An 18,319-nucleotide genomic window follows, 5' to 3' on the forward strand; every position below is an offset into this window, starting at 1 on the left:
CAGACTCAGGACCTGACCACGCTTATTCATTCAAGCAGTCTTTTTGAAGAACTCACTGGAGCTATTTTGTGTAGTACAGTTAAGGACAAATCTCTTCCTCGTTTGCCCTCTAGACGCTGCAAACTGAAGCCGCCTCAGAACAACCAGATTTATTTCTGGTCTATATAAAGTAAGCATGAAATTTATTACTGGTATCAGACGAGGCAGAAACAAGCAGTACCATCGGTGCGGTTTGTGCAATCTTGCGTGTTGCCTGCGAACAAGTCAGTATTGATTATTTTACAAGACCAGTTACATTTGAGGAAGTAAAGATTAGATTAAAAAATTAAATGCCTTGGGGAGGGTGAATAGCAGCACAAATCTGTTTGATGTTTGTGTCAACAAGGTTGCCAAAGCAAACAGCACGAACATCTGTCTGTAGCATAGACTGGAAAATACTGTAAATGGGAAAATATTTTAATTGTTAGCAGTGATTCACAGAACTCCCCATGTCTTAATTTATTAGGCTGATAATATCACCCCAACATATGAACTTTATGCAGCGTATATAAATAATTCATGGACTAGCAAATAAAGAGATCTGGAATCTGTTCGCAGAGATGGCTGTTGCCAATTATCTCACTTGTGCAGAGCGAGACCCTCTCAGCTCCTGTCGCTTGCAGCTGCTCTTTTAAATCATTCATCAGTGCTTAAGAGATATGCTGGTGGGGCTGGCAGAGAGTATTTGAATTTTCATTGTTTACACACTGTGAATTTAGCTTCTGGTCTGAAATCATCTGCCACATTGAAGCCTTTGAGAATATGGATGAGAAGAATAAGACGATTCCTCTTTTTTTCCTTTTTAAACACTTATATAAACTTTGATTACATTTTTTGCAATTTTACTTCATATTGTTTTTATAATCACTACTTTAATGTTAATATTGTAATTGATATAATTCCCTATGCTGTTTAGATCAGGAAAACATCAGGAATATTGTGGAATATTATCTTCAAAATATTACAAAACAAATGCCTGGAGAATATTTTCTTCAAGTTGTATGATTTTCAATTTTTATTCTGTAAATCTATACCTTACCACTTCAAAATCTAGAGTCACTTCTTTCTGATACTGTTTAAGCATAACCTTATTGGATTCTTGGAAGTAATAATGAAAGCTGCTTAAAAAATTGATGACAAGCCATGGCCAATGCTTTTTCTTGTCAAATTACCAAGGCACTGAGTTTCTGTGCACTTTCAGATCACAGCAGGTCATACTTCCTTGATGATGAATTTGCCCATGTCATTATAGTGATATGGCTTAATTCACTTCTAGCATGGATAATGACAGTAACGTCTTTAAAGTCAAAGGCCTTACGATAAAGCCAGACTTTTAACTGTATTAATTGAAAATCCCATTCCTGTAACTAGAGATTTATGCAGCATTATTAACTGTGCGTCTATCCAGAAATGTATAGAGTATGTCTATATGCACAGAAGCTTTCTTGTCAATGCTTTTGGTCCTTTCTCTTAAGCTATAAATAAAGCAACAGCATTAAAACTGCTGGCAAGTTACTGGAGTTCACTGGTGCAATGCTGGAGCTGAGGAGAGGGGAGCAGAGCCCGTTCCTGCCAGAGGGGTGCAGGGAGGGATAACAGGGTCACAGAGCCCATATGGTGCCACCCAGCACCCTAAAAATTTGGGGTGATGTGGCAGAGAGCAGCAGAGCCAGGTCCCACACCTCGGGGCGTATCACAGCCCTGTGTGTAACTACTCTGCAGCCGGGGCAGGGGAAGAAATCCAACAGCATCATCCTCCCCTCATCCTGCAGGAAAGTGTCCTGCCTGGGATTTTGGGAACACTCACCCAGGTTATGGGGTATGCACTGGGTCTTTATTACCTTTTCACGTCTCTGCAAAGCAGCTCAGTAGCTGCTTTACTTTCTTAAAGTGGAGCACTTTGTGTTTTATTCCACAAGGAGCACAAGCGAGTGCTTAAAACCAACCTGCAGCTGATGCTCATACACACTCAGCACCTCTGTAAGCAAGAGGCAGAATGTTCGCAAAGTTTCCAAGGGGGACAGGTAGACACGGGTGCTCATCAGTGCTGATTAAAGAACAGAAGTAGCAGAATGTGCCAGGGCTCAGGAGTCCCAATCAAAGCCCGTTTGGAAAGACTCTGGAGAGAGGGGACACGGAGCAGAGGATGTCCTCGCTCTGCTTCTGTCAGCTCCCAGCAGTGCATTGAACAAAGTAGGTTTCACTCTCAGATCCGCAAATGACAGTGGATGGCATTTACCAGATGGCATGTGTAATGGGACTGTCACACCGTTATAGGTTTAAAAATAAAGTACAAGAGGCAGCTAATGAATATACACTTCTTAATTTCAAGAATTTTGTTCTATCCTTGTCAGGCGTTAGGCACTTGTGAGTGTTGAGAGACTTTCAATGTATGTGTACTAAAAGACATAGTCTAGCATGTAACTAGGTTGTTTCACTTTAAGAATTGGCATTGAAATAAGCAATTTACTTCATTCCTAAAAAGTGATTTTTCTTCTTAATGAATTTCAACCTGCTCACAAGTGAAATGCATTCTTTAACTGGAATGTCATCACTGGGAATATTTAATATCAAGACTGGTCTTTCTCACAAGCTTGATTATTCTACTCTGTAGATTACTGTCTTTACCATTTTTCCTCATTTGTTGAAAAATAAAAATTGAGCAACTCAAAAGTCTAGTTTTTCAGGGATACTGATACAGTTTAAAATATTTTTATTTCATATTACCTCAAACTGAATATCTGTGTATGGGACCTCACTTTAAAATATTGATTTGGGAAGATTACAGTAAGCCAGTGAGAGACTAAGGAAACACAACACATAATACATAGAATTTTCCAAACTACATACTGGCTTTTTTCTTTGTTTATTAGTTTCTCATAGTTTTTCCAGTACCAACACAAAAAGGAAAAATAGATTAAAAAATAAAAGGATTATATGCATTGTATTTCTCTCTTTATCCCTTTCTTTTTGTTAGGCATTTTTGTGTTAATTAAAGGACTGCTCTAGCTCCGATCGAAGTCATTTGGGAGGATTCCTTTTATTTTCAGTGATGATTTTATCATGCCCATGATGAATTGTTTATTAGGTTTGTTGCTTTTCCAGCAGACTGGCTTCTGGGACTACAAGAAAAAAAGCAGGGCAGATTTATAAATAAATATGGTCAGCATATCAATGTATATTGGTAGTAGAAAGGCAAATTCAGCTAAATCCCGGTGAGTAAAACATAGTTTTCTTCTGTGCATTATACTCAGCTGCATTTTAAGAAAAAGACGCAAACAAAGGAATTGGATTGTTAGTGAAGAAAATGCTCAATTGCTAGGAAACCAAAGTCAGGCTGCTATATCAGTCAGCTTAATTATAAATAAAACCTTTTTCTGTCTCTTCACTGTTAAAGTCAGGTTTACATTAGACACTCTCAATGGTATGACATGGGATGTGGTTTCTTGGCAGCACAGGGAAAAAACATTGACACCACTATACTGCCCTAAAGTCTTTCTTGCTTTGAAGAACTTATTTCACTTATCGAACTAGTATGGATGGCTCACAGTAACCTGGTTTTGTTGCCATTTGTGACAATTATCATTTACAGCATTTGAGGTGCTGTATCTCAGCCAGCTCTACACAAATTGCTGATGCACAACTGGTGATCACATTGGATTTGCTTGTAGGTTGAAGGAACCATCTTAAAGGAACTTGAATCGCAGTGAATATCAAGCCTCATTAAGCTGTCTTAAATTTGAAGCTTAAAAGTATTGGGTTTTTAATATTCAGCGTAGTTCAACAGCAGGATTGGCCTGCATGCCAGCAGCGTGCCAACAGACTGTCGGAGCCTGAGAAAGTAGGAAACGCAGTTTCTAATATGGGCCTTTTGTACAGACGGTTCCAAATTTTGCCATCCCCACCAGCTGCATATCCTCACTGCATAGTAAGTTTGAACTGGAAATAAAGTAAGTACAAAAGAGAAGTCCTGCCACAAAGACTGGTGGGATCACACCTCGAATCCTGTGTTCAGTTTTGAGCCTCTCACTACAGGAAAGACGTTGAGGTGCTGGAGCAAGTTCAGAAAAGGGAACGAAGCTGGTGAGGGGTCTGGCGCTGTTCAGCCTGCAGAACAGGAGGCTGAGGAGAGACCTTCTCGCTGTCTACAACTGCCTGAAAGGAGGTTGGAGCATGGAGGGGGTTGGTCTCTTCTCCTGAGTCACAAGTGGTAGGACATGAGGAAATGGCCTCAAGTTGCACCAGGGGAGGTTCAGATTGGATAATTAGAAAAAATTTCTTCCTGGAAAGGGTTGTTGGGCATTGGAACAGGCTGCCCAGGGAAGTAGTTGAGTCACCATCCCTGGAGGTGTTTAAAAGATGTGTAGATGAGGTTTTTAAGGACATGGTTTAGTGGTGGACATGGTGTGGGAGCCCTCTGGCCCTGCTGTTGAGATCTTTGCTGGGTCTACAGGTGATCTTTCCTCAGCTGCTTACACTTGCTGCTGCTGCATCATATTACATTATGGGGAAAGGGAAGGAAAGTAAGACAACAGCGATCTCTGAGGTTAATATATAATCATTTAAGCACTGCTTCTTCCACCTTCCTGAGCGGTATTGTCAAGCTCAATGGAAAATCTATGAACAGGTATGGTAGTAGCATACAAGTGGCTGGACTTGGTCACACTGAAGCTCGTCTTGTCCCAGCATCCTGTCTCCAAGAGCAGTCAGCAGATGTTAATTAAAAAACAGAGAGAAAGAAGCTGACAACTACAAAATGAACCTAATCTCATGTACCATCCCATTTTTCTATCAATCAGCCACTTGGTGACTTTCTGAACAAGAAGTTGAATCCAGACCACTGTGCTAAGGACTGTAGTGTGCTACAGCACCCTGTGCTGAAGATATAGCACCCTGAGGTAAAGACTATAACATCCTAAAGACTGTAGGATCCTCTGGCAGTGAAGTCTGTGGTTCACTCGTGCATTGCATCGTAATGATAATCCTCTCTGTGTAATACTGATTTCAGTACCCAAATGTTGCATTTTAAGACAGCACATGTGATTGTTTTTAGTGTGAGAGCCAAACTGGTGTTTAATTCATTTAAAAAAAATATTTAAAAAATTTGCAAACCAGCAACAGTTATCCATAGCAGACAAAATGTAAATGCTTTGTGCTGTGGTGTTTGAGTATCATTAGAATAATTTTAAAAGCAAGTGATTTAATTGTGTTTATGCTAATTATAATGTTTACAAATTAGGGAAAGATGCATTTAGTGGTCTGTTGGGAACAGACTTTGAAACCTCATATGTCTTTGCGTCTACATTACTGTCATTTATTCATAGACTCTTTCTAATACCAAGGTGATTTGCTTTTTAGATTACTCTTGCGTGGAAAGCGAGTCTCCGGAGTCTTCAGCTCTGTGGAATTCAAAACCAGGTTCACGTGCATCTGTGTGTGCTTCAATAGACATTTAACTGAGTTCTTTTCTTCTTTTCCAGGTCCCCGAGTCCCGATGGTGACTGTACACAACACAACGGATGCACAGAGTAAGAATGGGCTTGAGCTTTGTGATTCTTCCTACAAAAGTAGCCAGGCAGGAGAGCGAGATGTAGCTGCCCTTTGGTAAATTTACATTAGCAGGGAGCCCAGACTCTGCCTAAATACAAGTCTTGTGCAAGTCAGAGGGACTTGCAGAGCTGTGGTGCTGCCATCGAAAAGCTTTCTGTTTGGGGTACAAACACGGTGGGTTTGGGCTTAATATTTGTTATCAGCTTTCTCAAAAAGAAAAATACAAAATCCATATCTCCCTCTTTCTTTGTGTTAGTATTCCACAAATTTTGTTTCGTGTCCCACTCGAAAATAATAAATATCTAGCTTAATCTGCGGTTTTAATAAAATCACTCTGATATGGATTACCAGGTTGAGAGAGAGAACACAGAGGAGTGAGCCCCACAAGTTGTGCCTCTGCCTGGTTGCCTGGTCTGTTCATGGGGATTGTAGCACTTACTGTCTGATTAAGCTTTTTCGTGATAATGGTTCATATCTACACCACTGTGAAGCTGGAATTATTCCAAAGATAGGGTTTTTTCCCTCAAATTCTTTGATACTGGCTGTAGCCATTACCAGATGGATCAGGACTCCCTGTAGAGCCCAAAGAGCTGAGGTTTCTGGGGTTCCTCTGTCACATCTGTAACAATACAAATTATCCAGAAAGATCTTTTTTTTTTACCCCAAGTCAGCATGACAGGAAGCCTCTGATTCATCCTCCCATCCTTTTCAATTAATTTGTTTCAATTAAAATTTTCCTTTTCAGAGAAAGACATGTATGAAATTTAGCAGCATCCTAGAACACGTTGGGTTAAAGCAATTTGCTGCTGTGTGACTGTCCTGTAAGGGCAGCAAGAGAGATCTTCGCTGCCAAAGTAAAGCAGCACAACATACCCTGGACCATGGTTTAGACCATCTGCCATCATCTTGCTTACAGGGTGACCGTGACATAAATATTTCGTTTCCTTGTGACTCAGTTCCCCAACTGGTCTATAATTTCTCCATAAAAGCGCCATGACAGAGCTGACTGATTTTGCTGTCCAGAGGAGGGCTCTCACTTTTTGTTCATGTTCATGTTCATGTTCATGTTCATGTTATTGCTGCTGGCAATAGTGGGATAGAGGTATAAATATGCAAAGGTTGGCACTTGTAGCTATTCTGGCCTACAAAAATACAGGAATTGCTTTTTTCAAGCAATAGTGAAAACAAATTGCCAGTTCCTAGTTTTTCAGTATTTCTGCATCGGTGACCACTCATATCTCAGTCATTGCACAAGGATGTATCATCTCTTCTTCTTCCCAGCAGAGACCTGGGCTTGGCAGTGCCCTCACTGAGCGTAACTCCAGAGCAGCCATGGTGATGCCCACAAGGCTCCTCAACCCATAGAGGATGTTGCCACAGGGCCAGAACAGTTGGCTCCGAGTTGCAGCTCTGAAGTGGCCTTCTTTTTCCCACCCCTTAAACATAATACTTTTATTTTACCAGAGGCACGGAGATGGCTGACTGGCTACAACAGCTCTCCTGAACTGTGTTACAGTCTCCTGCATAGTTTTATAAAATACTTTCAGATGAATAAAATGAGAGATACTATAAAACAGAAACAGCAAAAGAAGGGCTTGAAAAAGTAACATAAACCACACTGAGACTAGTTTTATTTTGACAGATATAGATGTGTAGCGTTTATTACATAGAGAACTTGATCTAGTCATGCACAGAACACATTCCCTACTGAAATTCATTATTTTCTGCAGATGATCAGCGTTTCCCCTGGTTCCTTCCCCTCTCCTCCCCTTTCTTTTGCTTTTGAATAAAGGGCAACTGACAGTTCCATTGCTGAATTTACTTATTTAACATGAGCCCATTCCTCTATAAAGGGAGTTTGCCTCTGTATTCTGCAATAATCTGATAATAGTGAGTTGCACTGAATATTATAGTGTGCTTACATTTAATTAAGCAATGACCATTTGTACTCCACAGACTCAAGCCCCCTGTGGTCCTAAAGCAGAAAAGAAAGCCCTTTAGGAGATATGTCAATCTTTTTTATTTCCTCCACAGTCTTCCTGGCTTTCTGTGAATGCAATTATATGAACAAATAAAACGGCTTGACTAAATTCCCCTACGTGGCAAGCCCCTTTCTGCTGATAAAGCTACTTGTGTGTGCCATAATTAAATGAGAATCTTAATATTTAAGTAAACGTAATAGGCTGTTGCTTTGGCACTTTTGTGGGGGCTGTGGTTTCAATAGAGATGAGCCAGGCTTTTCAGAAGCAGGGTGAATAGTCATTGAATCAATACACTGTAGCCGAAAGATCTGTGAAATGTATTAAGTGGCAAGAGCATGGTTTTGTGCTGTGCCTGCCTATTCAGCAGAGATGGGCAACGACAGCATGATAATCAGGTACTGTATTATTTTAGGAGCTGAGGTGACACTTCTATTTATCAGTGTGTCTCTAAAGGGAAGTTACAGTCAATGAAACACATAATTTGATGCGAAATCCTCAAACTGTCCTTGGGTTCACATGGCAGAGATGGTGCCCTGGATCCTCCTGGTCCAAACCCAACTGGATGCCATGGGGATGAGGCAATGGGCTCCCCAGACCAGGATTCACTACCACCGCCATGGGATCCCCCCAGCCCTTGAATCCTTTCCCCATGGGACTCAGGAGCCTCACCATCACCAAGAGATATTTCCCACCACCTAAGACATACAGCCTGAAATGTCTCCTAAAGGTGGGCCCTTTCCTTACCAGCTGGGAGGGACTTGCTCTTTCTGATGTTGGATGTGGCTGCTTTTTCTAGAAGAAACTCAGCAGTTAGAGCACTTGGCCAGGATGTGGGGAATAAAGGTTAAATCCTGGGAAGGAGGAAGGAATCCTCTATTTCAGTCCCAGAGAGTCTTTGGATAAGACACATAAGCAAAATGAACAATCATTGAAAAACTCTGAAAGCCAAGACTGCTCCAAAACCAGATGTTGTAGGGCCGTATGATCTTTGTCCACTCTTCTCTACCCATGGCTTTCCTTCTCGTGGATTTTCTCTTGTGTAGCAGCACAACCTTGTCCTGAAGCTCTCCACAGTCTCCTCCTTTTCCCTATTTATTATGTGTAACTTGGGCTCAGAGTTGAGGACTTCTTAATTTGATATCTAGCTTTGCATGGCAAGTAGATGTCTGCCTGGGACCCTCTACACAGAAGTCACACTCCCATTTGCTGTAAATCAGCTGAATGTCACTGATTTCAGGAATATAGCTTTTGGTAACACAGAACCTGGAAGGGGTTTCAAAGACTTAAGTGAACTAGATCTCTGTGAGGACTACAAGGAAATTATTTCATAAGGAGGCCTGTGTTACAAATATTCAGGTGACTATAAAATGTTGAAATGCTTTTTCACAAACAATGCCAAACATTTTTATGACCTTGTCCTTCATCTTTCAGAAATATTTGAGCTGGAAGTGAATGAAAATGTGCAGCTGACTGTAAATGACAGGCAAATGCCTAAGGTAGAATACATGGAAATCAAGATAGATGATTACAGTAAGTAGCATCTTCCCTTTCTCTTATTTTTCTTTTTCTTTTTTCACTGCTATTGCTGTGAAATGATACAGTCATCTTGGTTAGACTGGCAGGAGGAAAAATTACTTTGACTTTCAATGAACTCACCCAGTCTGCATGCACTCTCTTAGGATGTGCTACATAAGGAGGTTATTACGGGGACAGGATTTGATGACAATGCAGCTGAAGAAAGGCAAAATTATAAGGAGGGGAGGGTTCCTTTTGAAATTTTCTTTTTAGAGAAAAAGCCACTCCAAGAAATGACACGGTGTGGTGCTCCCATTCTTCAGGGCATTTGCCTCAGCAGGACCAGAGAATTATTTGAGATAGGTTTGAAGTGAGATACTGTCTGTCCTTGCTGGCCATAGCTGTGGCCGCCTTTCAGTGTACAATACTGAACTGCAGTGAATGGAGATGACTCACCAACAACTGCCCACCAGAGTCATTCAGGATTCTTTGAGACAGCAATATCATTTGATAGGATTGGAAAAAAAATGCTTTATGAGGAAAGCCAAAACAGTAAAGAAGGCAGAAACTCAGACCAGTTTATATCTGCAGGTGGTGCATTATTTGTGTAATCATTCCCCACATACCTATATGCCAGAGGACAGAGAGAGAAAAGCCTAATGGCAAACACTTAAGACAGCATTTTCTGCCTGTCTCTATAGTTGTACCTGAAACAACCTAAAAAGCATCTCCTCTGGCTGTAGGTAGATATCTTACCTATATGTGGAAAAACCACATACCCGGAGTTGTGTAATGGCTCCCAAAAATTACAGTTTATGTGTATGATAGAAACTCTCAAAAAAAACCCCAAAGACCCTGGGTTCAAAGTATGATCCATGCTATTTCCCGTGCCAAGAAGAATTGTACCTCTCAGATTGGATGCAGTGAAATAAAGCAGTGAAGTGTGATGGATGACAAGTTACTAATTTCGACCATTGCCAGGTGTTATAAAATGTGAAGCAAAATCTGAGAGACAGTTGCCATTTGAAAGGGATCATAATGGCCCTAACATGTTCTGCTTGCCACATGGGCATTAGGAACATAAACCAGTGCATGAGATAACAAGAACAGACATGCTTTTCCAGGGCTTATGGGCACGAAAAGATGGGGAAAGAGCTTGTCACAAAGATCATGCCTATCCCTACCGTGAGCCAATTCATAGTGGCACTGGCATCTTATTAGGAATAACTGAGCTTGATGCTAAATTTCTTAACTGCAGGTATCGCTGAAATGTGATTCTGGTCATTTAATGTAAAATATATATGCGTGTGCGCAGTAAATACAAGCTGGCCACAGATGTGTGGCTGTTCTTCTGCGCTTTCCCTGTATATTCACAGCTTTGGGCTTAACAGCCTTGGGAATGCTGCACGTAGTGCTTAGTTATATTTAAAGTCAAGTGATGGCCTTTTTGGCTGTCCCTGGGCCATTGAGCCAATTTGCAGCTATTAGCATTCAGATGGAATAACTAATTAGGCGGAGTGTCAGACAATGATTGCAAAGCAAACCACTTAAACCGCGTGGTTAATCTGTGTATTAATCTACGGAGAATGCTCCTAATACCAATTTGATTGCTGGGCCTTTGCTAATCTGGATTGTAGTTAACATTTTAAAAATAAATGTGCTCTCATTAATGCAGAAAGCATTTGTATGACAGCAGTTTTGGATGTCAATATGAAGCCACAGGAAACATTAAATGAACCTTTGGTGACCACGTCCCATACTTATGTTGGTTCAGTACCAGTATAACGATGTGAGCGTCAGCACAGTTACCTCCTGTTCTACAGCAAAATTAAGCCCTCTGGAAGTCAGAATTAAAATACATGTTTCTTTATCTGTCTTCACACCATTATAGCAAAATAATCCTATTTTATCCCCCAGCCACCATACTTAATTGGGTTTTAAATTATCGTTTTCATCACCAATTTTCCCCCTCCTTTGCTGCCCTGAAATATTGATTTCTGGCTGTGTCACTCTCCCAGCTGCCAAAAAGGAAAATTATAGCTATTGCCAGATGTTAATTGAATGCCGTAAAAGTGAAGCATGACTGAGCAGCTCACACTGTACTCCCGATTTACATTTCTTGTCACCTCGGCTATCATAATATGGGTCTTTTCTTTGACAACATCTGTGTTTCTAAGGTGTTATTTACCAGTGCCTCTGATGAAATGCCATTTTGTTCCTGCTCATAAGTGGCCAAAACACCAGAAAAAATCTATTAGAGTTATGTCAGCATTCCTACACTGAAAACATGTTGTTTTGTTTTTTTTTTTTTTTGCCTAGGATTGCCAATGCAGATCTTAAAGCCAGCAACCTTTTCGGACACCGCGCACTACCCCTTGCTTTTGGTTGTGTAAGTTCTCACTCGTCCTTTCTTCCTGTTCACCTGATTAGGGTAGCATGGAAACCTCGGCCATGATCAAAACCTTTTCAGATATGGTTCGTACAATGAATGCCAGACTGCTTTAACACCTAAGTCTGGCACATTGGTCCCTACCCCCAGTCTCACCTCAGAGCTGGGAGAGGTTGGCTGTAGGTCCCTTTTTTCCCAAGTTTGAGCCAAGGATTTCAGCTCCCAGGAGGGTGCCCTAGTGAAATCCTGCAGAGTAAATTGTAGTATTCTGTAAAATTGTTCTACGTACATTTGCAATTCAGTAATAAGGGGGGAAGAAACAGGAGGGGGAGGAATAAAAGATGGAAGTTGGCTTTCAGTCCCCGTGCTTGGAGCACTGACCCTGTGCTTAACAACAGGTAGTATTAGAGTCGGATGCAGTCAGCATTACAGCTTGAATTTTAGGCACCCTCATGCAGCAATCCTTCCCATGTAAATGCCGGTGTCCTCTGAAGTTGCAGTAAAGCAAGAGCTAGAAACTTTTGAAGATCTCCACAACATTAGCGTTTATGTTAAGTAGGTTCTTCCTGGCAGACATAGCAGATGGGTATTTCTTTGAGCAATGTTTAGTAATAACAATACAGATTCCTGAGTTTTTTCTGGCAATTTGGAAAGAAACTGGGGGAGGGAAGTCACTGACCTTGGAAGAACCTATTTGGCCCTGGCTGCATCCCACTGCATCACTTGCTGCTTGCCAGGGAACACCCCACAAGAGAGAAGCCTCATGCAGGAGTGATGAATGCCTGATGAATGCCTGAACACCATCCTGCACATCCCTCCATGAAGGACAAAAACACTGCAGTAAGTGTGCCGTTACATCACAAAATTACTGCAGAGAAAATGTACTTCATTATACAAGTGCTTCAGGAAGATTGGTACTTATCAAGCTAACAGCACTTGATTAGGCTGCCTCTGAAGCTGGATGTGCCTGCGTCTTGCTTGAATAAATGCAAATAACTGATGTCCCATGCACATTAAGATCCTGCAGTGAGTTGCCTAATGTCTCCAAGAACCCCAAAAAGGACAAGAAACAGATGGAAGTGCCAGTAGCTCTACAGTAATCCCAGTCTTAAAAATATTACTTATAACCATCATCATCATCTCTTGACTTTTTCCAGCTGTCTAGCTGAAGTGGGGTCAATATTTCTCAAGACAGTTCCCCTATGCAGGATTGGGCCCTAAGCAGAAGAGTGAAAAGGGAGTCTGCCCACCCCTTCCCCTTACCCACCAATTTTGGGCCAGCCTGAACATTTTTAATCTGTTATATTTATCGCTTTGAAAGTGTCCTTTCCCTCTGTACTTATGTGAAGCAGTGGTGACAGAAGTGATTGACAGCTCCATCTACAGCTGCTTTTGAGAACCACGTGGGAGAGGGAAGGTCTGGGCTGGATGAATGGGGGCAGTGGATGAAAGCCCAGTTCTTGCCAGGAGAGGATGATAGATGTCGGCCAGCTTCACCCAACATATTTTGGCAGTGCCAGCACGTCCCAAAGCCAGGCTCCTCACAGAAACCCCTCCACCAGAAAAATACCATCTTTGGAGAATGTGGACGAAAGATATAGATTAGAGCAGGTGTAAAAAGGGAAAACTCAGCTGACCTCTATGTCACTGCCCTGGTTTACTCATGGGAGGAATCTTGCCCAGTTAGTGCTGTGCTTGCTAGATTTATTCAAAGCTCAGCTTAGCACAGTGATGGTTGCTGTGCAAAGAGGGAGGCAGAAACCAACCTGCAGCTTCTACCCCAGCCTCAAAACCCGTCCCACACAACCAGCTTTCTGCACACCATTTTTGCAGAGGCTGATCTCCCCGTCTTGAAATCTGCCCTGCTTTACGATGCATGCAAGAACTGCCAGTCCCCATCTCCATGGCAAGCTCACGGCCCCAGGGAGGGCTTTTGGCCCATGCTTGGTGCCGTTGCCTTTGCTTGATGCCTGTTTCTGTTTCAGAGATGGGACACCTGGTAACCAGATCGTAACGGAGAGATTTGAGGTGACGTGGGAAAGTGTAATGGTCAGTTCTCATAACGCCATCGTGCTGAAGTTCGACGGTCGTGGGAGCGGCTTCCAAGGCACTAAGCTGTTGCATGAGGTTAAGAGGAGGCTGGGCCTTTTGGAAGAGAAGGATCAGTTGGAAGCTGTCCGGTGAGTGACACTGTTATTGAATAAGTTAATTCATTAATGATAATTAACAAAGCCTGTCATTAGTCCTTGTTCCTTTAATGGTGTGTATGGTAGAGCAAGGAGATGGAAGGGAATCATAGGATCATAGAGTCATGGAATGGTTTGGGTTGGAAGGGACCTTAAAGATCACCTGGTTCCAACCCACCTGCCATGGGCAGGGACACCTTCCACCAGACCAGGTTGCTCAGAGCCCCGTCCAGCCTGGCCTTGAGCGTTTCCAAGGATGGGGCATCAACAGCTTCTCTGGGCAGCCTGTTCCAGTGCCTCACCACCCTCGTGGGGAAGAATTTCTTCCTTATATCTAATCTAAATCTACGTTCTTCCAGTTTAAAGCCATTACCCCTCCTTGTCCTATCACTACATGCCCTTGTAAAAAGCACCTCTCCATCTTTCTTGTAGGTCCCCTTTAGGTACTGGAAGGTTGCTATAAGGTGTCCCTGGAGGCTTCTCTTCTCCAGGCTGAACAACCCCAACTGTCTCAGCCCATCCTCACAGGAGAGCTGTTCCAACCCTCTGGTCATCTTCGTGACCTCTTTTGGACTCGCTCCAACAGGTCCATGTCCTTACGTTGGGGGGCCCAGAGCTGGACACAGCACTCCAGGAGAGGGGGAGAATGTAGTCCTGCCACTGTGAGCAGGTGGTGGCATGTGAGAGAGAGCTCATGCCGGCCAGTGCAGGGGGAGAAAAACAAGCCTTAAACAGAGCTAAATTAGAGCACGCTTATCCGTATCACGTGTTCAAAACCTGTTTATTTTTAGCTCTGTACAGTCATATAGCTACAAACAAGTAAGCTTGAATATCAGCTCCTACTTATTTTTTTGCTAGGCTGGTGTAATAGTTGGGAAAAAATCCATCTTTAAACCGTTAAACTTTTAAAAAGAGAAAAACCAGTGCAAACCCCTGAATGTCAAGTCCTGTCATATTGTTAGATTTATTCTGCACGTAATCACACTAAAAACACTATCGGAGTAGTGCAGTAGCATCAGCTTTATTATGACTTTCAGAGGTATTGAAGATTATTTGTTGCCATTACTTGGTCAAATCCAACACAACAGTTTGCAAGATTAAATCGAACAGAGATTCACGTGAAAGCGGCATGTAGCAGCGTGAATGTAGACTGTGTACATCATTTTTCTGCCGCCACCCCACGTTCAAGCTGACATCACATTATGTTTGCTATATCTAAGGGAAAAATATTTTTAACCCATTGTTTCTTCTCTCTCATGTTCTAGGACGATGCTGAAGGAGCATTACATTGATAAACTGCGAGTTGGTGTGTTTGGGAAGGTAACATTTTCCCGTTGTTCCTCTGTGCTGCTCTAGTTGGCTGATGCAGCTATGCAGCTGAGCTAAATCGTGATTTATTGAATATGTCAGGGGTGTCTTTTTTATTATTATTTGTTTTTGAAATAGACTCCTTCTTTCTCAGATGTGTGAAGATGAAAGCTCTCATTTTATCAATGTATTTGTCATTTTTTTAATTAACTTCCAAGCTAAGAAAGTGACTAGTTGTCAGAAAAATGCTGTCAGATAATTAATTATTTTTTCTCCTTGCAAACTTTCATTTCATTTTTGTCTCTTAAGGCCTATGGGAATGGGGGTAGATCTAAGTCGTGTCGTACAAATGTACAACAACAATATTGATTTCTGAGGCTGATTCACACCATAGTGTGTGCCCGGCTGGGAAACTGCAATTGCAAAGTGCACAGGGTTTGAAATGAGAATGGGACTAAGACTAGAAATTGTTTTTTGTGGGAGACAGAGGCTTAAAGTGGGCAAAGAGAGCTGCACATACAGCAGCATCTCTGCAGGGAATTGTTAACAGGGTGATGGCAGACACTGAAATTGTGATGACCGTTTTAAATAATGAAAGACTGAGGTAATATTTTGGCGAGGTAACATATCTGATCAGACCCACAGCCATAATGTGGGATGAAAAGAGACAAGTTCTTGGGCACACAACCCTCCTGCCTTCAGGAGAGCACAACGAGCATAGAGTTCATCTTCAGTTGCATCTGCCAAAGCCAGGGAGATGTCCTTTGTTTGGTGTTTTTTCAGGGAAAAGTGTTAAAAGCTCCGTAATGGACAAAGTTTGCTGCAAGGTCCCAGCTGCCCCATTTCCCTACCCAAAAGCAGCAGCAGCTCATGACAGGACTGCTGATGTCCCTGCCTTGTTTGTGTTCCAGGACTACGGCGGTTACCTGAGCACTTACATGCTTCCAGCCGGCGAAGAGAACCAGGTGTTCGCCTGTGGAGCTGCTCTATCCCCGCTGACAGACTTCAAACTATATGGTAAATCCTGTCCCAGAGCCCACAGACCCTCATGCTCACCACAAATTATGTTTCCGCCCTAACATTTCCCAGTTATCATATCTTTCTTCCCCAAGATCCTGCCTGCTTTCTATTGTGTGTCTTCTTAGGACTAGCCATAAACCCTTCAAGAGCAATTTTGCTGGCGCCAGTGGGACCAGCCATGGTGGTCAGAGTAATAAAGTAACTTTCATTACTTATTTCTTTTAAATAATGGAGTCTTGGCTCTAAACCCCTCCAGCCTCTGGCACCACCTTGTACCACTGCCTAGAATGTGCTTCCTTCTTGCCTGAACTATCCATGGGTGGGAGCTGTGGTCCAGCCTGCCCACCTCATCCTCTCTCCAATGACAATACTCCACTGCACATAGTGGTCCTTTCAGGGACACCAGTTATCCTTGCACTTGATGCCAGTGGAAATCAAAGGACTGCCATGGAAGACAGTGATGTTGAGCCAGCCTTCAGGTCCCGTACAGTTATCCCTGAGACCAACGGGAGCTTGCAGCAGATGGAGATGGCTTCATGTGAAAGGAGAAAGGGACACAACAAGATAGTGCTCTTCTCCTCTAATATCTAGGCTGTATTCTGGAAAAAGGAAAAAAAAATGCTCTTCTGTGACTTATTTAGAAACCATAAATACATGGTGATAATGAAAGACTGTAGTATCATACGTATTCTTAGTGCATTTTCAAAAAATTTTATAAATATGCCCTGTGTAAGTAAGGCAATATTAGAAAAGAAGATCTTTTTTTAGTTTTTGCAATATTTGACTCAGAAGCACCAGTGTACTGACTTATGATTGAAACTGATGTTTTCTTTTTGTTTCTTTTCAAGCTTCAGCCTTTTCTGAAAGATACTTGGGCTTGCATGGGATTGACAACAAAGTGTACGAGGTAACTGCATGGACACTGCATTTCCCTGATAAAATGTGAACAGGGGTTTTAACACTTCCTCAACATTTTCTCTTTTAGGGAGTGAAAAGAGATATGCAAGATGGTTTCACTAGTAAAACCCCCTATATTTAAAAGGCAGGAAGGTGTCCTTCAGCCTGCTTACTGCTTTTGTTGTCTTAACAAACCCAAACACGAAAAGGAAGCCTACAGAGAGTGGAAACGAGGACAAGTAGCCTGGGAGGAATACAGAGAAATTGTCCGAGCAGCCAGGAATCAGGTTAGGAAAGCTAAAGACCTGATATAGTTGTCCCCTGGCCAGGGACATCAAGGGCAACAGGAAAAGCTTCTATAGGTACATTGATGATAAAAGGAAGACCAGGGAAAATGTGGGCCCTCTTCAGAAGGAAACAGGAGACCTGGTTATCTGGGATATGGAGAAGACTGAGGTACTCAGTGAATTTTTTGCCTCAGTCTTCATGGGCAAGTGCTCTAGCCACACCGCCCAGGTTGCAGAAGGCAAAGACAGGGACTGGGATGATGAAGAACCACCTACTGCAGGAGATCAGGTTCGAGACCATCTAAGGAACCTGAAGGAGCACAAGTCCTTGGGACCCGATGAGATGCCTCTGTGGGTCCTGAAGGAACTGGATAGTTGCTAAGCCACTACCCCTCGTACTTGAGAAGTCATGGCAGTCTGGTGAAGTTCCCACTGACTGGAAAAAGGGAGACACAACCCCCATTTTTAAAAAGGGAAAAAAAGAAGACCCCTGATGGGTCATCTGAGGATTAGAGAACTCATTAATTAAGTCCAACAATAGAGGGAAGATCAGAGGCAGCCTTGCAAAATTTGCAAACACTATCTAAGTCCATACAGAGTGTGAAGCTGCAAGAAACCAGAACAAGCTTGCATCCACTGAAATTCCCCAAAACTTCCTTCTAATGCTAAAAAAATATGCAGGGCCACTTCTAATGTTCAGAGTTGATTTATCTTTTAAATGAGGAGAGATACACGTAACCTGTAATATAAAATGACAGTGACCATATCTCAGTAATACATGCCAATATTTTTAGCCAGCTAATTCGACCTCTGTAGCCAGGCATGGAAGGTCCTGTTGCTGTTGGAGAGGCACTTGTCTATCTTTTGTGGAAACCACATAGGCTAGTGGGAAGATAAAAACAGGTAGGATTGATAGGATTGATACAAGGGTGACTTAACTGAAAAATACATTAAGTCATGTAGGTGAATAAAAGCCAAGACACATGCATTTAAACAGTGAAGGAAACATGAATTTAAGACAGGAATTCTTCCCTGCCCTCCTACAGAGCAGTAACATCGGTATTTTGAGATGTACATTCCTTTTACCACTCTGAGACTCTTTTGGAGTCTTTTGGAGTTTTCTTGAGACTTGTATTCTTCTGAACA

General features: G+C 42.2%; 1 protein-coding gene across 1 annotated transcript in view; it reads left to right on the top strand.

Annotated features, from left to right (window-relative positions):
- DPP6 (dipeptidyl peptidase like 6) overlaps positions 1-18,319 on the top strand; it is a 567,251-nt gene that overhangs the window by 543,914 nt on the left and 5,018 nt on the right. Inside the window, exons 17-23 of the mRNA XM_065627152.1 lie at positions 5,520-5,567; positions 9,003-9,101; positions 11,406-11,475; positions 13,461-13,655; positions 14,927-14,981; positions 15,881-15,986; positions 16,838-16,896. Coding sequence (XP_065483224.1) covers positions 5,520-5,567; positions 9,003-9,101; positions 11,406-11,475; positions 13,461-13,655; positions 14,927-14,981; positions 15,881-15,986; positions 16,838-16,896 — 632 coding nt within the window. The remainder of the gene's footprint in view (positions 1-5,519; positions 5,568-9,002; positions 9,102-11,405; positions 11,476-13,460; positions 13,656-14,926; positions 14,982-15,880; positions 15,987-16,837; positions 16,897-18,319) is intronic.

This window comes from Caloenas nicobarica, chromosome 2, assembly GCF_036013445.1.
Source record: "Caloenas nicobarica isolate bCalNic1 chromosome 2, bCalNic1.hap1, whole genome shotgun sequence".
NCBI classification, from domain to species: Eukaryota; Metazoa; Chordata; class Aves; order Columbiformes; family Columbidae; genus Caloenas; species Caloenas nicobarica.